This window comes from Lepisma saccharinum, chromosome 26 (assembly GCF_977018435.1).
Source record: "Lepisma saccharinum chromosome 26, izLepSacc3.1, whole genome shotgun sequence".
Classification (NCBI taxonomy): domain Eukaryota; kingdom Metazoa; phylum Arthropoda; class Insecta; order Zygentoma; family Lepismatidae; genus Lepisma; species Lepisma saccharinum.
Genome location: NC_139254.1, coordinates 29,737,799 through 29,751,967, shown reverse-complemented (window position 1 = coordinate 29,751,967; position 14,169 = coordinate 29,737,799). Strand labels below are relative to the sequence as shown.

General features: G+C 37.1%; 1 protein-coding gene across 3 annotated transcripts in view; it reads right to left on the bottom strand.

Moving 5' to 3' along the window:
- LOC145979750 (endoplasmic reticulum-Golgi intermediate compartment protein 3) overlaps positions 1-14,169 on the bottom strand; it is a 150,362-nt gene that overhangs the window by 95,095 nt on the left and 41,098 nt on the right. For 2 of the 3 annotated variants that reach the window (XM_083112735.1, XM_083112737.1), the window contains exons 5-6: positions 13,144-13,205; positions 3,184-3,349 (exon numbers count right to left, since the gene is read on the bottom strand). In XM_083112735.1, coding sequence (XP_082968861.1) covers positions 3,184-3,349; positions 13,144-13,205 — 228 coding nt within the window. The remainder of the gene's footprint in view (positions 1-3,183; positions 3,350-13,143; positions 13,206-14,169) is intronic. The other variant, XM_083112736.1, reaches the window with a different exon arrangement.

Below are 14,169 nucleotides of genomic sequence, written 5' to 3'. Positions count from 1 at the left end.
GGATAAAGAAACAGTAACGTAAATTGTTCGTAGATCGTCATGTAGTCATATTCATATCCATAAAACTGAACTATTCCTTGCTTTTACATAAAGATTTTCAGTTCCCATTCTATAAACTTTATATATTTGATTCTATTTTATATTGTTCTACTAAAATTCTGGTGTTACCTTTCAAGAATGTAAGAATCTTAGAAATTCAGAATTAGAAAATAATTTATAAAATCGTTGCATTATTTTTCCTTCTGATCAATGGTATTATTTCATGTTATTTTTGACTCTTAAATAGGGAATGGATTTTTAGGTGCTAAAAAGAGGGATTTAGGACTTTACATACTCCATTTTAGAACTTTTAGGTGTACCATAGGCAGGTTCACAGTGGTCTTCTCTTGATGAACTGCGTAATACTAGAGCAATTGTAGTTTCCGGTGCAAACTCTCTCTTTTCAACTAACTGTTGTGTCAATGGGGAAAATAGGCAATGTGATTGGCCACTTGCATGGTTGCTTTTCCTACTCATTACAGCTGGCACTCGAAACAGCCAATCAGACTCTTGGAATCTTCCTGCGCTCTTACACTCTTGGAGACCGGGGGATATTGCCGGCCCTGTTTTAACAACTGAATACTTTTGTACCTAGGAATCTGTCCCAAAACAGTCCACATTTTTGTTTGGTATGCCTGGGAACTACAGCGTATAACAACAGAGTAAGCCTCTTCCAGTCAGTCAGTTCCGTTCAAAGATCTCAAACCTTTGTGGTGGAAATTAAGGGTCGTTCTTAATAAAAGTTATTTTTAAAGTTAAGCAAATGGTTTAAAATGCATTTTTCAAGTCAAAATTGGGCTCTGAGGCATTTGTAGGAATTTATAGTTTATTTAGGCATTTTAATGTCCTATAGAATTTCAGTAGAAGGGGTGCTGAGTACATGAAACGCAACGATCCCTAAATAGTATGCCTAGGATGTAGCAAAAAAAAAAATAGGTATGGACCTAGAAATCCCTTGCAACATGCAAATTTCAGTAAGTAAACAAGGTTCTTCACAATTGTCAATGTTTCTGTATTCTTCACTGATTTATAATAAAATATATAACTGAGATATAACTTCACATGCATCTGGGGCATTCCATTTTGATATGAAAGTAACTATTCTACTGATAGTTACGCAACATTTTTCTTACATTTTGTGTGCAAAGAAAAATGAAACTTAAAACTCTTCATGAAGCATAACTACTCTCAAAATACTTTCACAGATTTGTAGCTATAAGTGAACAATTGTGTGTCATGGGTGGGACCAACGTAACACTCACTTATCAAGAAAAGGTAATTCACCTTTCAATATTCTAGTGAAGTTGAAGGGGAAATCTAAGGGTTTGAGGAAAAATTAATTGTTTTTTGGTGTCATGGATGGGACACAATACAAAATGCAAGGAATCAAAATATTAAAATAAACGAACAATATGTAAAATACCTTTTACCTTCTTACTTAATTATATATATTCTTGAATTTTTATGTAAATGACAATTTCAGATTGTTCACTCACAAGACAGGATAAAGTTACAACATTGCATTTAATTTTAAAAATTGAGGTCCAGGGGCACTTTCATATCTTCTTTATTTGCAGTGGCTAGATAATATCCCTGAAATTCTTCACAGATTGTTAGAAGAATATTTTCAGAGACATGTTTACCCCATTGCAAGGTAAAATTATGTATTTGGGCATAAAAGGTAAAGATAAAGTGCTACCTTGTGCTATGCAGCATACTGTGAAGGTGTATAGGGGATGTGGGGTTCGGGCACTACTCTTTCTTGATCACAGCCGAAGGTGGGGGTGATGTGATCAGCACCATGCCCCTGGCCACCTTTACCCCCTGGAGTTTCTTCCAGGTACCCACTTTATACGACACTGGGTGGGTGCCGGAGCTGCTTGAACAGGTGGAAAAAATCCCAGTTCTCCCCCGCCGGGGATTGAACCCAGGTCTCTTGCATGGTAGTCAGATGCCCTAACGACTGAGCTACCGCAGCTTATGCATTGTTCTTTTTATTGTCATCCTACCTCTGCCTTCATTAACACAGATTTTAGTGACTAGGATGGAGATTGTAGTGCATCACTACTATCAACTGGAATCAAACAGAGCAGTGACATTCTACCATCTCTTTCCAATGTGCCAAAATCTGTGGTTTAATGAAGGCACGGTCCTTCAGAATTAATTAGATGACAAATGCAGCAATTTCAAATTTTACCACACAATACTTCTCTGTTTTTACAGCACCACACTATGAATGCTTACATTAGTTATGCACCTGCAGAGAATCCAGCCATTCATACCAGCAACATCTAGAATGTTGTGGAACACATGAACTGAACATCTTCTAAATGCAGATTTGACTGAGTATTGGTAAACTATCTTCTCCAAAATTACAACTTGTAAATTTATAAGTTGTTGTAAAATGTAATTGTGTTTGAAAAACATGATACAAAAAGGGAGTAAAAATATGCTAATTAAAAAAAGGTAAAAGTGAATGAATGAAAATTGGACATGATGTGTTGGTCTCAATTGGCATGTAGAGAAATGACAAAACTGACACATGAAGGTGATGTGATCGGCACCATGCTCCAGCCTCCTTAACCCCCCCCCCTTCCCGAGGGTTGCCCCAAGGTACCCATTTAGTTGAAGCTGGGTGAGCCCGAGAACCACTTTAAAAGGAGACAAGCCCAAAAAATTCCAACCTTACATCACCCACATTGAGAATCGAACCTGTGTTTCCCACCAGCAGTCAGATTCCCTACCAACTAGACCATCGTGGCTCCTAAAACTTAGATATATGTTATTACAAATCGAAATCAATGAAGCATACAGTAACATACAGTAATACAGACAATTGTGAAGAACATGTTTACTTACTATAATTTATGAGTCAAATTTACCAATAATTTAACACGAAATAATACCATCGACCTACATAAAACCAACTGTAACATAATAATAATGACAACGACAACAAATTATAGTTGAAGGTGCTGGAAATAACTGAGTTTGACATGGTAGCATGGACTTCATAGCTTATGCCAACAAATTGTAACTCCTACTTGTAGCTTCCTACTGCTGCTCAATTCCACACCATTTTAACTGCACTTTACACATTTAATGACAATCAGGTGACCAACATAAGAATTTCAAAAGACTTACCCTGTTCACTTCCATGTAGCCGTAGATGTGACACCCTTCCTTAAATGCAGCCTCTAACTTTTCGGAGTAATGCTCATTCTTGCACTGCTCAATATTTTCTGGATCTGGAAATGCCCACTTCTTTCTGCGATAAGCCTCCCTTACTTCTTCACATGTGTTGCAGCATCTGGAACCATAGAAGTAGCATTTCAATCTCTAGACTTCTACATAGGTAGTAGTATTTTACGATCACACTAACTCTACAAAAGTTACAAATTACGTCATGCATAATGATAATTATGGTGTGGAATTTTACCTATTTGCCTTTTCTTTTATTCCCTTGTATTAAAGTACAGGGTAATTATAAATGATTCATCGGGTTTGAAAGGGCTGCATCAAAAAATATATAACACATACAATAAAGAATGATACATGAAAATAAACAGAAACTGTCCAAGTTTCAGACATAATTTCACAAATGTTCAATGTGGCTTCCTTTCGTCATATGACACACATCAATGCGACTGTCTACTTCGTCCCACACACACTCTAACTTATCCCTACTAATGGCCGTAAATGCAGATGTAATGCGATCCTGCAGCTCAACCAAAGTTATTAGTAGTGGTGGCACATATACTGTGTCTTTCACATGCTCCCAAAGGAAAAAAATCACATACTGTTAGGTCGGGAGATCTAGGAGACCATGGGGAAAAGCGCTAAGTCATCTTCAGCACATCGTCCAATCCAGGCATTTACACAGGCAACCAGTTTCCTTAAACTGTCGATGCCATCGCAAAATGCTTTGGTGACCTGGCGGTGCAGTTGTAAACTGTCTCCGGAATGCACACTGTAACAACGGGAAAACACTTCTCGTATTCCAAAACACAGAAAGCTTTCTGCTGCATAGACACCATTTTGGGAACTAGGTTTGTGCTGCCATCTGTCGGGCAGGCACCAAGGTTACAAATATGAGAAATTAAACTTTCAGATGTGTTGTTTCATTTCATGATTAGCACACACATGTTACATTAATAGTTTTGGAAATATTTCACTTTAAAACCTGATGAATAATTTATAATTACCCTGTATAGCCTTCAATGTTTCAATATAATTTCATGTTACTTCAAGCCTGATAATTAGGGGTGGAATAGATTAATTGGTACTCTATCAGTATTGGCCAATATAGGCATATCGATGTATCGGTGAAATTACCGATAATTTTACCGATCTGAATATGTATAAATATCTTATAATTTAGTGCAAAATTTTTCCATTTTGTTATAATTCTTATGGGTAATCATCATGCCCTACTTTTTTAAAAAGAAAATGTGTAAATATGTAACTTCTTTTGCACTGCAGTCACCTGGAAACAAACATTTATTAAGGAGGTCAATGAACTATTCTGGTTCTTCAACGACCATTTGGAACTTTATATCGGATCAGTAGAATATCAGTTATTGGTATTGGTAAATTTTATATCTGTACTTTATCAGTATTGACCAATATTTCATGTTGGCTCATCCCTACTGATAATGCATTCATGCAGTGCCTGTGATGTGTATTTTGAGGTACAAGATCTATTTTTCATAACCTTGGTATTTTTGCTTCTATGCAGTGGCAGCAATTGAGGGGGGGGGGGGGGCTGAGCAGTTGCAGTTGCCCCTACTTCTCATCACTTTTGTCCCTGCACTATGGTAAATCTTATCTACAAAGGGAAATATACTGTCTTTGCCCCCTTAGTTTTGACACCTTGTTGAGTATACTTTGGGCTATAATCCTGATGAAAAAAAAAATAATTTCCATAATCAGTTAGAAGAAGAAAAAAGGGAAAGTAACTATTTTTTTTTACATGAAATTTGAAATTCGTCGGACCCCCATGTAGGTTACGCCAGGATGTGAATCTCCAAAAGGTACCAGCATAATGCCTGGTATGTTTGTCATTGATGCGAAAAATGTGTATTTTCGATCCTTATCCAAGTTACAGTATGTTAAAAAAGTAACATACTATAAGAAAAAGCTGCTTGTGACATTGGTGTCAGAAGCTGTCCTTAAGGGAAATACGTGCTGTGACACCCATGTCACGGCTCTTCCTTTAAGGGTTAAATATCTATATTTGTAATTTGAATTATTTTTGGCAAATCATAACTGCCAGACAACTTAGAAATAAGAAGATGAACTTTACTTGTGAATAAATCATGTGTCTATAACAAGAAATTTTGTTATTAGGATTATGGAGGAATTATGTAGTGGAAATTGTAACCTGCATTCTCTATGCTGAAAAGCAAACTACCTGATATTACATGATAAAAGCAAGTTAATTTAATTTTCATTCTCACACCTCCTCCTTTTCCTGATGATGTCGGCAAAGAGCTTGCAAAACATCAATGTTTTATTCTTTGTGTGATTGTGTTATTTCAACCTTCTTCTTTAAAGGTTTGAACACCAACATTCTCTAGTTGTTAAAAATATCCAATTATTTCAAGCCGTGTAGTTTAGTGATGCACTTTTATGATCAACAGTACGCAAAACAATGGGAAAGAACAAAGTTTAAATTGTACAGTGGGATCCATGAGTATTACCGTGCAAATTGTCCACCACCATGTTCGTGAACTTTATTTGACCCAATAAGAGCTTCAAGAATTAAAAGAAAACTCAAAATAAGCTGTTGACAACTTCTGCACCAGCATACATAAAAATCCATCGCTTAAAAACACACAGGATGCAAGAGAAAAATTGATGAAAATAGTCATGGACAATTTGCACGGTAATACTCATGGATCCCACTGTACAGCAGGAAATCATTTGAATGGTACACTTTGTTACAGCTTTATTTTTAAGTAAGAAGTTGAGAAATGTAGCATTGTTATATTACGTATTTATTGTTCCACGAATCAGAGCTTAAAGTAAAGAAGTGACTAACCTGAATGCAATCTGATGTGATTTTCATCAATTTGCAATTTAATTTAAACTTTAATTTACAAATTCCAGTTTGCATCAAACTGCAATTTGTAAATTAAAAGAAAGAAATGTATAATAACTCAACTTTTAAAATGTATAATGATTAATGAACGTATGTATAAAAAACTCCAATGAATGTAACTTTATTCTGATATGAAAATTATGTAATCAAAGGGAAGGGGGGTGGAGAGTAAAACCTCAGATTTCCGTTAGTAGAGTTAGTGAGTTTTTGCACTTCCTGTGTGTAATAGGAAGGAGACGCCTATATGGAACAGGTATTAGTTAAGCACTTCCTCTGTGCAATAGGAAGAAGACCGCCTGTGTGGAACAGGTATTAGCTAAGCACTTCCTGTGTGTAATAGGAAGGTGACCAACCGCCTGTGTGGAACAGGATTTAAGATAGACTTTCTTAAATTCATTAATATACCATTCAGTATCCTTTAAACTTCGTAGTAAAACTCCATACTTCTCACCCAAACCAAGTGACTACAGTAACCTATTCCAATAAACAGTTAAACTATACATCAGTGTTCATGATTCCATGAACATGAGATGGCTTCACAGTTACTAGAAGAATTCTTCACTTTAAATTAAGTGATTCTGCTGGGAGCTGTCGAACCTCAATTTTTATCTTCTTCAAGGTACCAAGCTAAAATGTAGGACAATGCTAAATCTGGGAAAATTTTATAACTAGAGGTAAAACTGTTAGATATTTTACCTTGCACTTGACAGATTTTTGATAATATCAAATCATAGCTAGTTGTACTGTTTGTAGAATATTGAGCACATTCAAATACATTTGAGCAAGGGTGTTTAATTTATGTAGGATACAAAAGTGCCGTTGCTGATTTTGGTTAAAGAGTACATTATACAGCGGTTGTTCGCTTTATATCCGACCATTTTCGATTTGGTGCTGCCACCTGGTGTATCATGCTGGAACTATGGGTCTGCTGGTGGGAGCAGTGTTGTGTCTGACCTTGTAGGTGCGTGAATGTTGGTAGTGCATGTTATCAAATGGCGCCGAAAATCAACCGGTATTGGGAGGGTTACGTAATGGCCCTTTTCCATGCTAAGTTTTCATACGTACACATTGTGAAACAGTGTCGGGAGAATGAATTAACACTCAGGGTGACTACTGCGAAAGCTATTGTGGCCCGTTACACACAACAGACTCTCCTTGCAAAACATTCACCCACGAAAACCACCAGAAGGGCTGCAAGCAAAGTGTCACCCGTAGTGCGAAAGGGGATCCGTCGATTGGTGTGCCAAGAAAATCCCCCGACTCAACGTGATATGGCCCACAGATTTCACCTCGCACTGTCAACTGTGAACAAAACAATTTGCAAGCCCCTCAGGTTGAAGTGTGTGTGGAAGGCCCATGTACACCACCTTCTACTACGTCACATTAGACAAACTGCAGGAATCTGTATGAAAAGTACCTGGCGGGTTCCAAATGGAAGAAAGTTGTCACAATGGATGAATCATATGTCCATCTCACTGCTGGTGGTCACATTCGGGCGATCACATACCATGACATGGACAGCAAGGGGTGCAGCAACTTTGTTCGTCAGTGCAGGGAAAGTTTCCCTCGTGGCTTTATGGTTGTGATGGGATTCGGATATGAGGGTAAGTTGATGATACGCAAGGTGGACAAAAACGTGAAGCCAGATACTTCCAAGACTCCATTCTGACACCTATCTATCAGAGAGACATCCCACAATTGTATGGAGTGGACGCGAACCAGGTGATGATCCATATGGACAAGGCTTCGAGTCATACCGCCAGAACAACACTACGTTTTTATCAGGAAATGGCAGAGGAATTAGGAATTCGTGTCATTCCGTTTGAAGACATTCCTGTGAAAAGCCCAGATGCCAGTCCAATGGATTTTTGCGCATTTGGACTGTTGAAACTACCACGCACCCTGGGTGGTCTATGGAAAGCTTGCAGGGAGGAGTGGGACAGAATTCCCATGCCTGTCCTGCGCCGGAGCTTGCTGCAATGGAAACTGCGATGCTGGGCGATAGTTCACAATGCTGGGGATCCAATAGAACATGATCGATGGTGGCAGCGCGGTATCTCTTAAGGCGAGTACCCGTCAAAAATGGTCGGATATAAAGCGAACAACCTTCTGTATAATGTATTTAAAAATGTAACAAACTAATCTCCATGGTTCAACAGCCCTCTAAGGGCCAGAGCATGTCACAGCACCTTTTCCATGGGGTGATGTGGGGTCAGCATTGAGTCCCATAGCCACTGTTATCTGTCTTTCAAGACTGGATCCCGCTGCTTCTTTTATTCAAGTAGCATGCTTGCCATGCTGGTATCAATGCCGAAATTTTGGGGGGCTCCCACCAGGAATCGAACTTGGGACTGCTCGCACCAAAGGCGAGAGGGCTACAAATTAAACTATGCAGGAACACAAAAAATGTAATAACATGAGATATATATAGGGTGATTCAAAAGTGTGGAACCACTCATACAATTTTTAGAGATATTACTGGACATGAATGGAAATATATGCAATATCTAGGAGACCAACTGCTGTATATTTGATGCACGTTGCACACCCCTTCTGCCATCTTAAATTCAACTTAAATTTTCAAATGGGAATAGGGGCATGTGACATATCCAAATCATGTGAAATTTTCTGTGAAATCGAATGATGAAATCCATTTTAAGGTATCTTGAATCGTTTTCATGTTATTGCATGTGATACATTACATCAGGTATGAATAACACTTGACATAACATGTTAAATATGTGTCCTTTTTCAGCTACATGAATCCGTCCACATGAACCTGGTTGAGCATGTCAGGTTTAATGGTATCATACACATGAATAATATGTTCCTGCAACTGTCACATGCATCTTACCGGAGTTGCATAAACCTAACATTTTACATTTCCAAAAAAAAGATGTTTAACAGAATTTGAATCTTGCGAGAAGGGTGGTCACCCAATTTAATGGAATGACCAGGGAATTGCTGACAAGATGTGCACATGCTTAATAAGGGGACATGCCATTCTACCAGAATCAGGGAAAGCACCAGCATGTGAGAATCGTCTCTTGCAGAATGAGCAAATAACTTGCAGCAACAAAGTACCATCTACAAGCCCTTGACTGATTGTCTGTGTATATCATATTCCACACTGCACCATGATTTTTGGTACACTTTGCATCCTATCTGATTTAATCCAATGTGGATTGATGATGAATCACAAAATGTAAACTAGTGTGATTGCATTTTTTTTAATCAATGGCATCTCGTTTCACTGCACTACAAGGAACATGAATACCATGCAATTAACAATGGCATTCTTTACCTTTAACATGGAATAACTTGAAAACGTTTCAAGATTTCACCATTCGATTTGGCAGAAAATTTCACATGACTTTGATATGTCATGTGCCTCTTTTCCCATTTCAAAAAATAAGTTGAAACCAATATGGCAGATGGGGTGTGTAACATGTGTCACGGATGCATTGTTTGGTGTCCTAGATACTGCATATTGTTCCATTCATGCCCACTAATATCTGTACAAATTACATGGGTGGTTCCACACTTTTGAATCTCCCTGTAGTCCAAGCTCAGTGGTACTATGTATTGAAGGAAAATCAATTTCTTATTATCAGCCCAAGAGAAACAAATTTGTTTATAAAAGTTGAGAAAGTTTATAGAAAAAACTGCCACGAATGCTTACCAAGTGCAGTCGCAAGAGGAAACGTTAAAGTGATGTACCATGAGGTGCATTTCAAAAGTAAAAGAATCTCCCTGATGGTGTAATCAACGGTCTCGGGCATGAACATCCAAAAGGACAGGGAAAGAGGGACCACGCCCCCCCTGGAAAATGAATGTCCACCTAAAAATTATACAGGGTGTCCCAGAAGTCTTTCCCTGATTACAAACTTCATTCATAACCGCTATATGCAAGGTAGAGATGTGAAAGTGGTGCCAAAATGTTGGAAAACTAACCAAGTTTATTTGTTGCAGGTTTGAGTAACGTGGCTGTAGTGTAGCAGTGTCAGTGCCCAGAAAACCGGAAATGTTTACAAATCAGGAAAAAGCTCAGCATGTCCTCTGGTATCACGAGACCCGGTCACCAATAACAGTGCAGAGGAACTTTCAAATGTACAGAATTCTTTCGTCTAGAATATCTGCCATTAATAAGTTGGTATTTAAAAAATGGAATTTATCTTCATTCCCAACTCCTGTCACGTCCAAGTATGGAAAGATGCCACACGATGTCAAGAGCATTAATTCCGGATTCCTTGGCACTGATGCTGCTACACTACAGCCACATTACTGAAACCTGCAACAAATAAACTTGGATAGTTTTCCAACATTTTGGCACCACTTTCACATCTCTACATTGCATATAGCGGATATGAATAAAGTTTGTAATCAGGGAAAGACTTCTGGGACACCCGGTATATTTCACACATAATTTCATTTCAGTCGCAGTACAGGATGTCTACCAAAATAAGAAATCTAAAATTCTTGACTTTTTCACAACTCTTTCTTTCCCTTTTCTTGACATTCTTTTCCCTTTTTCTTAACATGAATTTAATCGACCCCTACTTAGGTATATTTGGAAATTAAGAAAATAGATATTTTTATTCAAAGAAAAACCTCAACCACAAGGCTGGTTAAGATGAAAACTGAAGCTGTACTTTAACAAGAGATTTAGACTTGCTTTAATTATTAATGCACATAAAAATTAATGCTTCAGACTTCCTCCTGGGTGGGAAATGGCCACATTACTTTAATATTTTTACAAAACTTGATGCATATAACACAGTAATTCTCAAGAAACAAAGCGAAAAATTCTTAACAAAACTCAATACAATTTTAAATTTCCAAATATTCAATTTTAACAAATCCAAGTATAGGTAGTGTAACAATGTAAATTCACTATACTGTAAAAAATAGCAAAAATTCTTGACACAAGCATCTTTCTTGACATTCTTGACTGGTAGACACCCTGTAGTAATTTATGTTAAATATTATAAATGTTGAAGAAACATGATAATTTCACACTGAAATGGTAGTTTTTGATGGGGCATCATATTAGGGGGAAAATGCCTCCTTTGCATCCCCTTACTTGTCCCTCCCTGGAAAAAATCCTGCAGACGTCCATGTCTCGGGTTCAATATCCAGTAGAGGCACATAGTGGTTCGAATCTCACCTTAAACTGGAAGCCTATCTGTGCATAAAGTGGTCTTAAAAACAAAGACATAAACAAAGCATTTCAAAAGTAAGGACTGGTAGCTCATAATAAATGTTTGGCATGAATGGCACAGATTATGCAAAAGTTTCAACTGTTCTAATTAGGCTACTATCAGGCTTATTGTTACAAGTTTATTGTTCTTCTGAATCACTGTTCTACTATGGCTGTGAGAATAAACACTTTCACCAGTTGTGGTGTCATACACGTCATACAATTTCTCAACACAAAAGCTTCCAATGCTGCTGAAACTTACTGTGGATTTTGTGAAATTTATGAGTAGTGTAATGAATGAAAAAAATGCCAGGCAGTGATTTTGTAAGTTTTGGGAACATCATGAAAATGATTATGATGAGGAGAGGAGTGGGAAGTCTAGTGTTGAAATAGACAATTGTATTGATCCATTGAATGAAACTCACCGGCTTCAAGAAAATGATTGAAGAAAATCACCATTTCATAATCAGAGTACCTGCCATGAAATGTCTGGGCATTTCACCAAGTACAGTGATCAGAATCATCACTGAAGAACTAATCTATAATAAACTGCATGCAAAAGTGGAAGTTACACAGATACAATTTTCTATTCCTGTATTTTATATTTTCCTGCATGCATAGCAAAATAGCAAATTATATATTTTTCCACATTATACATCCAATCTTGATGGTTAGTATAGCAAAATTTTATAAAATTCTCCTCCATTTTACATTTTCCTACTTTTTAAGTTTTTTTTTTCAGATTGGTTTCCTGAAAAACATAAAATCGAGGTTCCACTGTACTGGGTAGGTCTGATATAAATTTTCTGTGATGTAAAGAAATAGCTTTTGTAAATGCAATTGAGTTTAATTAACACGATGTTAAATAATCGCATGCACACATACTGTATTTTCTCATGTATAATGCACTCTTTTTTCCAAAATTTTTGCCCCCAAATACTATGGCACCTATTATGCACGGAATAATTCACACAGCCAAATGAAACAATACATGTGTTCACCATGTCACTGCATATATATATATCAACAAGTGTAAATACAAATTACCAGGTTGGATTTCTTCAGTAATAATAATTTAAAAAAACACTATAAAAACAAATGGCCATTTGCCATGATTTTTTCTCTTTGTAATGGAACGTCTTGCAACAACAAGAAAAACTTCACCATTCTGGCAGAATTCAACTGATTGAGTTGGTGTTTTAAGTCCACTTTATGCACAGATCACAGATAGGCTAATCAGGACTGGACCTACAGTTTAAAGTGGGATACAAACCACTATGTTCCTCCACTGGGTATCGAACCTGGGACTCCTTGACTACAAGGCAACGATGCTACCACTGCACCATCGGGGAGGCCAGGCAGAATCCGATCATGCACCTCCTGTCACATGGGATGTGTATCAGCGGTATTTATCAGGCAAGAAATAACAGAAAATAACTTCCCGAGTGCTGAAAATCTATAATATAATTTTAATCTAGCTTTCTTTTACTACAGAATAAATAAGGAGGTTACAGAAATGAAAGCGGGAGCTGGTATGGGTTGGTGACAAATTGTATACACAACTTGGTTCAAATAGCAACAGGTGACTCATTGAATAGATATGATGTCACTTGCTTTTGATAGGCACATCAACAGTTTTACAACATACAACTAAGAAAGTCATTTCTTGAAACCTGCATTGTACTGTATATTACATATGAGATATAATTGTTAGTCGCTTTTCCCCATCAAAAGCCAGGGTGTGCATTACACACACGTAAATACGGGTATTATTAACTAATATAAAATAAAATGTCCTTACTCTATCTCCTTTGATTCAGCCCCATAGCAGCTTAAGCATTTTTCCTCTGTATTGTTAGTCTTCTAGAAAAGAAAAGAGAATATATAACACATCATAACATCATACACTTCATGTCTTAAATAATAAATAATACATGGATTTTAATGTGCTAAAATCAGGGTTTGTTGAAGGTCCAGGAATCCATAAATAAATTGGGTTCTATTGGGTTCCACTGCAGGACCGGAACCTTTTATCTCACACAATTTAAATTCGGTCCAAGTTGCGTATTGTTTCATTGAAAAAAAAAAAGTTCCTGGGCAGAATTTAAACTGAACCGATAAAAGGTTCCTGGACAGTATTTAAATTGAGCCAGAGAAAAGGTTGAAATTCATCCGGAAAAAGGGTTCCTGAACTATTTAAATTCATCCCAAAAATAGGTTCCTGGATCGAACTGAAATACTTTACACATAGAAAGGTTCTTTATGCCCGAGAACCCATTTATACTTGCTGATTTTCTCTTCCAGGCGGGAATTGAATTATTTACAATTCTGGGAAATTAACAACCCTGGGATTATTAAGGATCCAGAAATTCATACATTCTAATGGGTTTTATTTGGTTTAGTAATAGGAACCTGTTTTCTCGCACAATTTAAAGCAGAAACTTGTGTTTTGTTTCATAGAAAACAAAAGGGATCCTGGATCATATTTAAATTGAGCCGGAAAAAAGGTTCGTGGACCGTATTTAACTGATCTGGTAAAATGGTTCCTGGACAAAATTTAAATACTTTACAGATAAAAAGGTTCTTTATGGTCCAGAACCCATTTACGCTGATTTTCTTTCCTGGACCAGAATTGAATTTATTTAAAATTCCTGGACCTTAAAGAACCCTGGCTAAAATATGGGTAATATTTACTTCTTAAATGCTAGAAACTGCATTCAAATATGTTCTAAAAATTGAAAATATTAGGGAAAGTCAGTAAAGAGCTCACAGACAATTATGGGATAACTGGTAATGCTGGTTTAGTAGTTTTGAATTGTGCCACTAC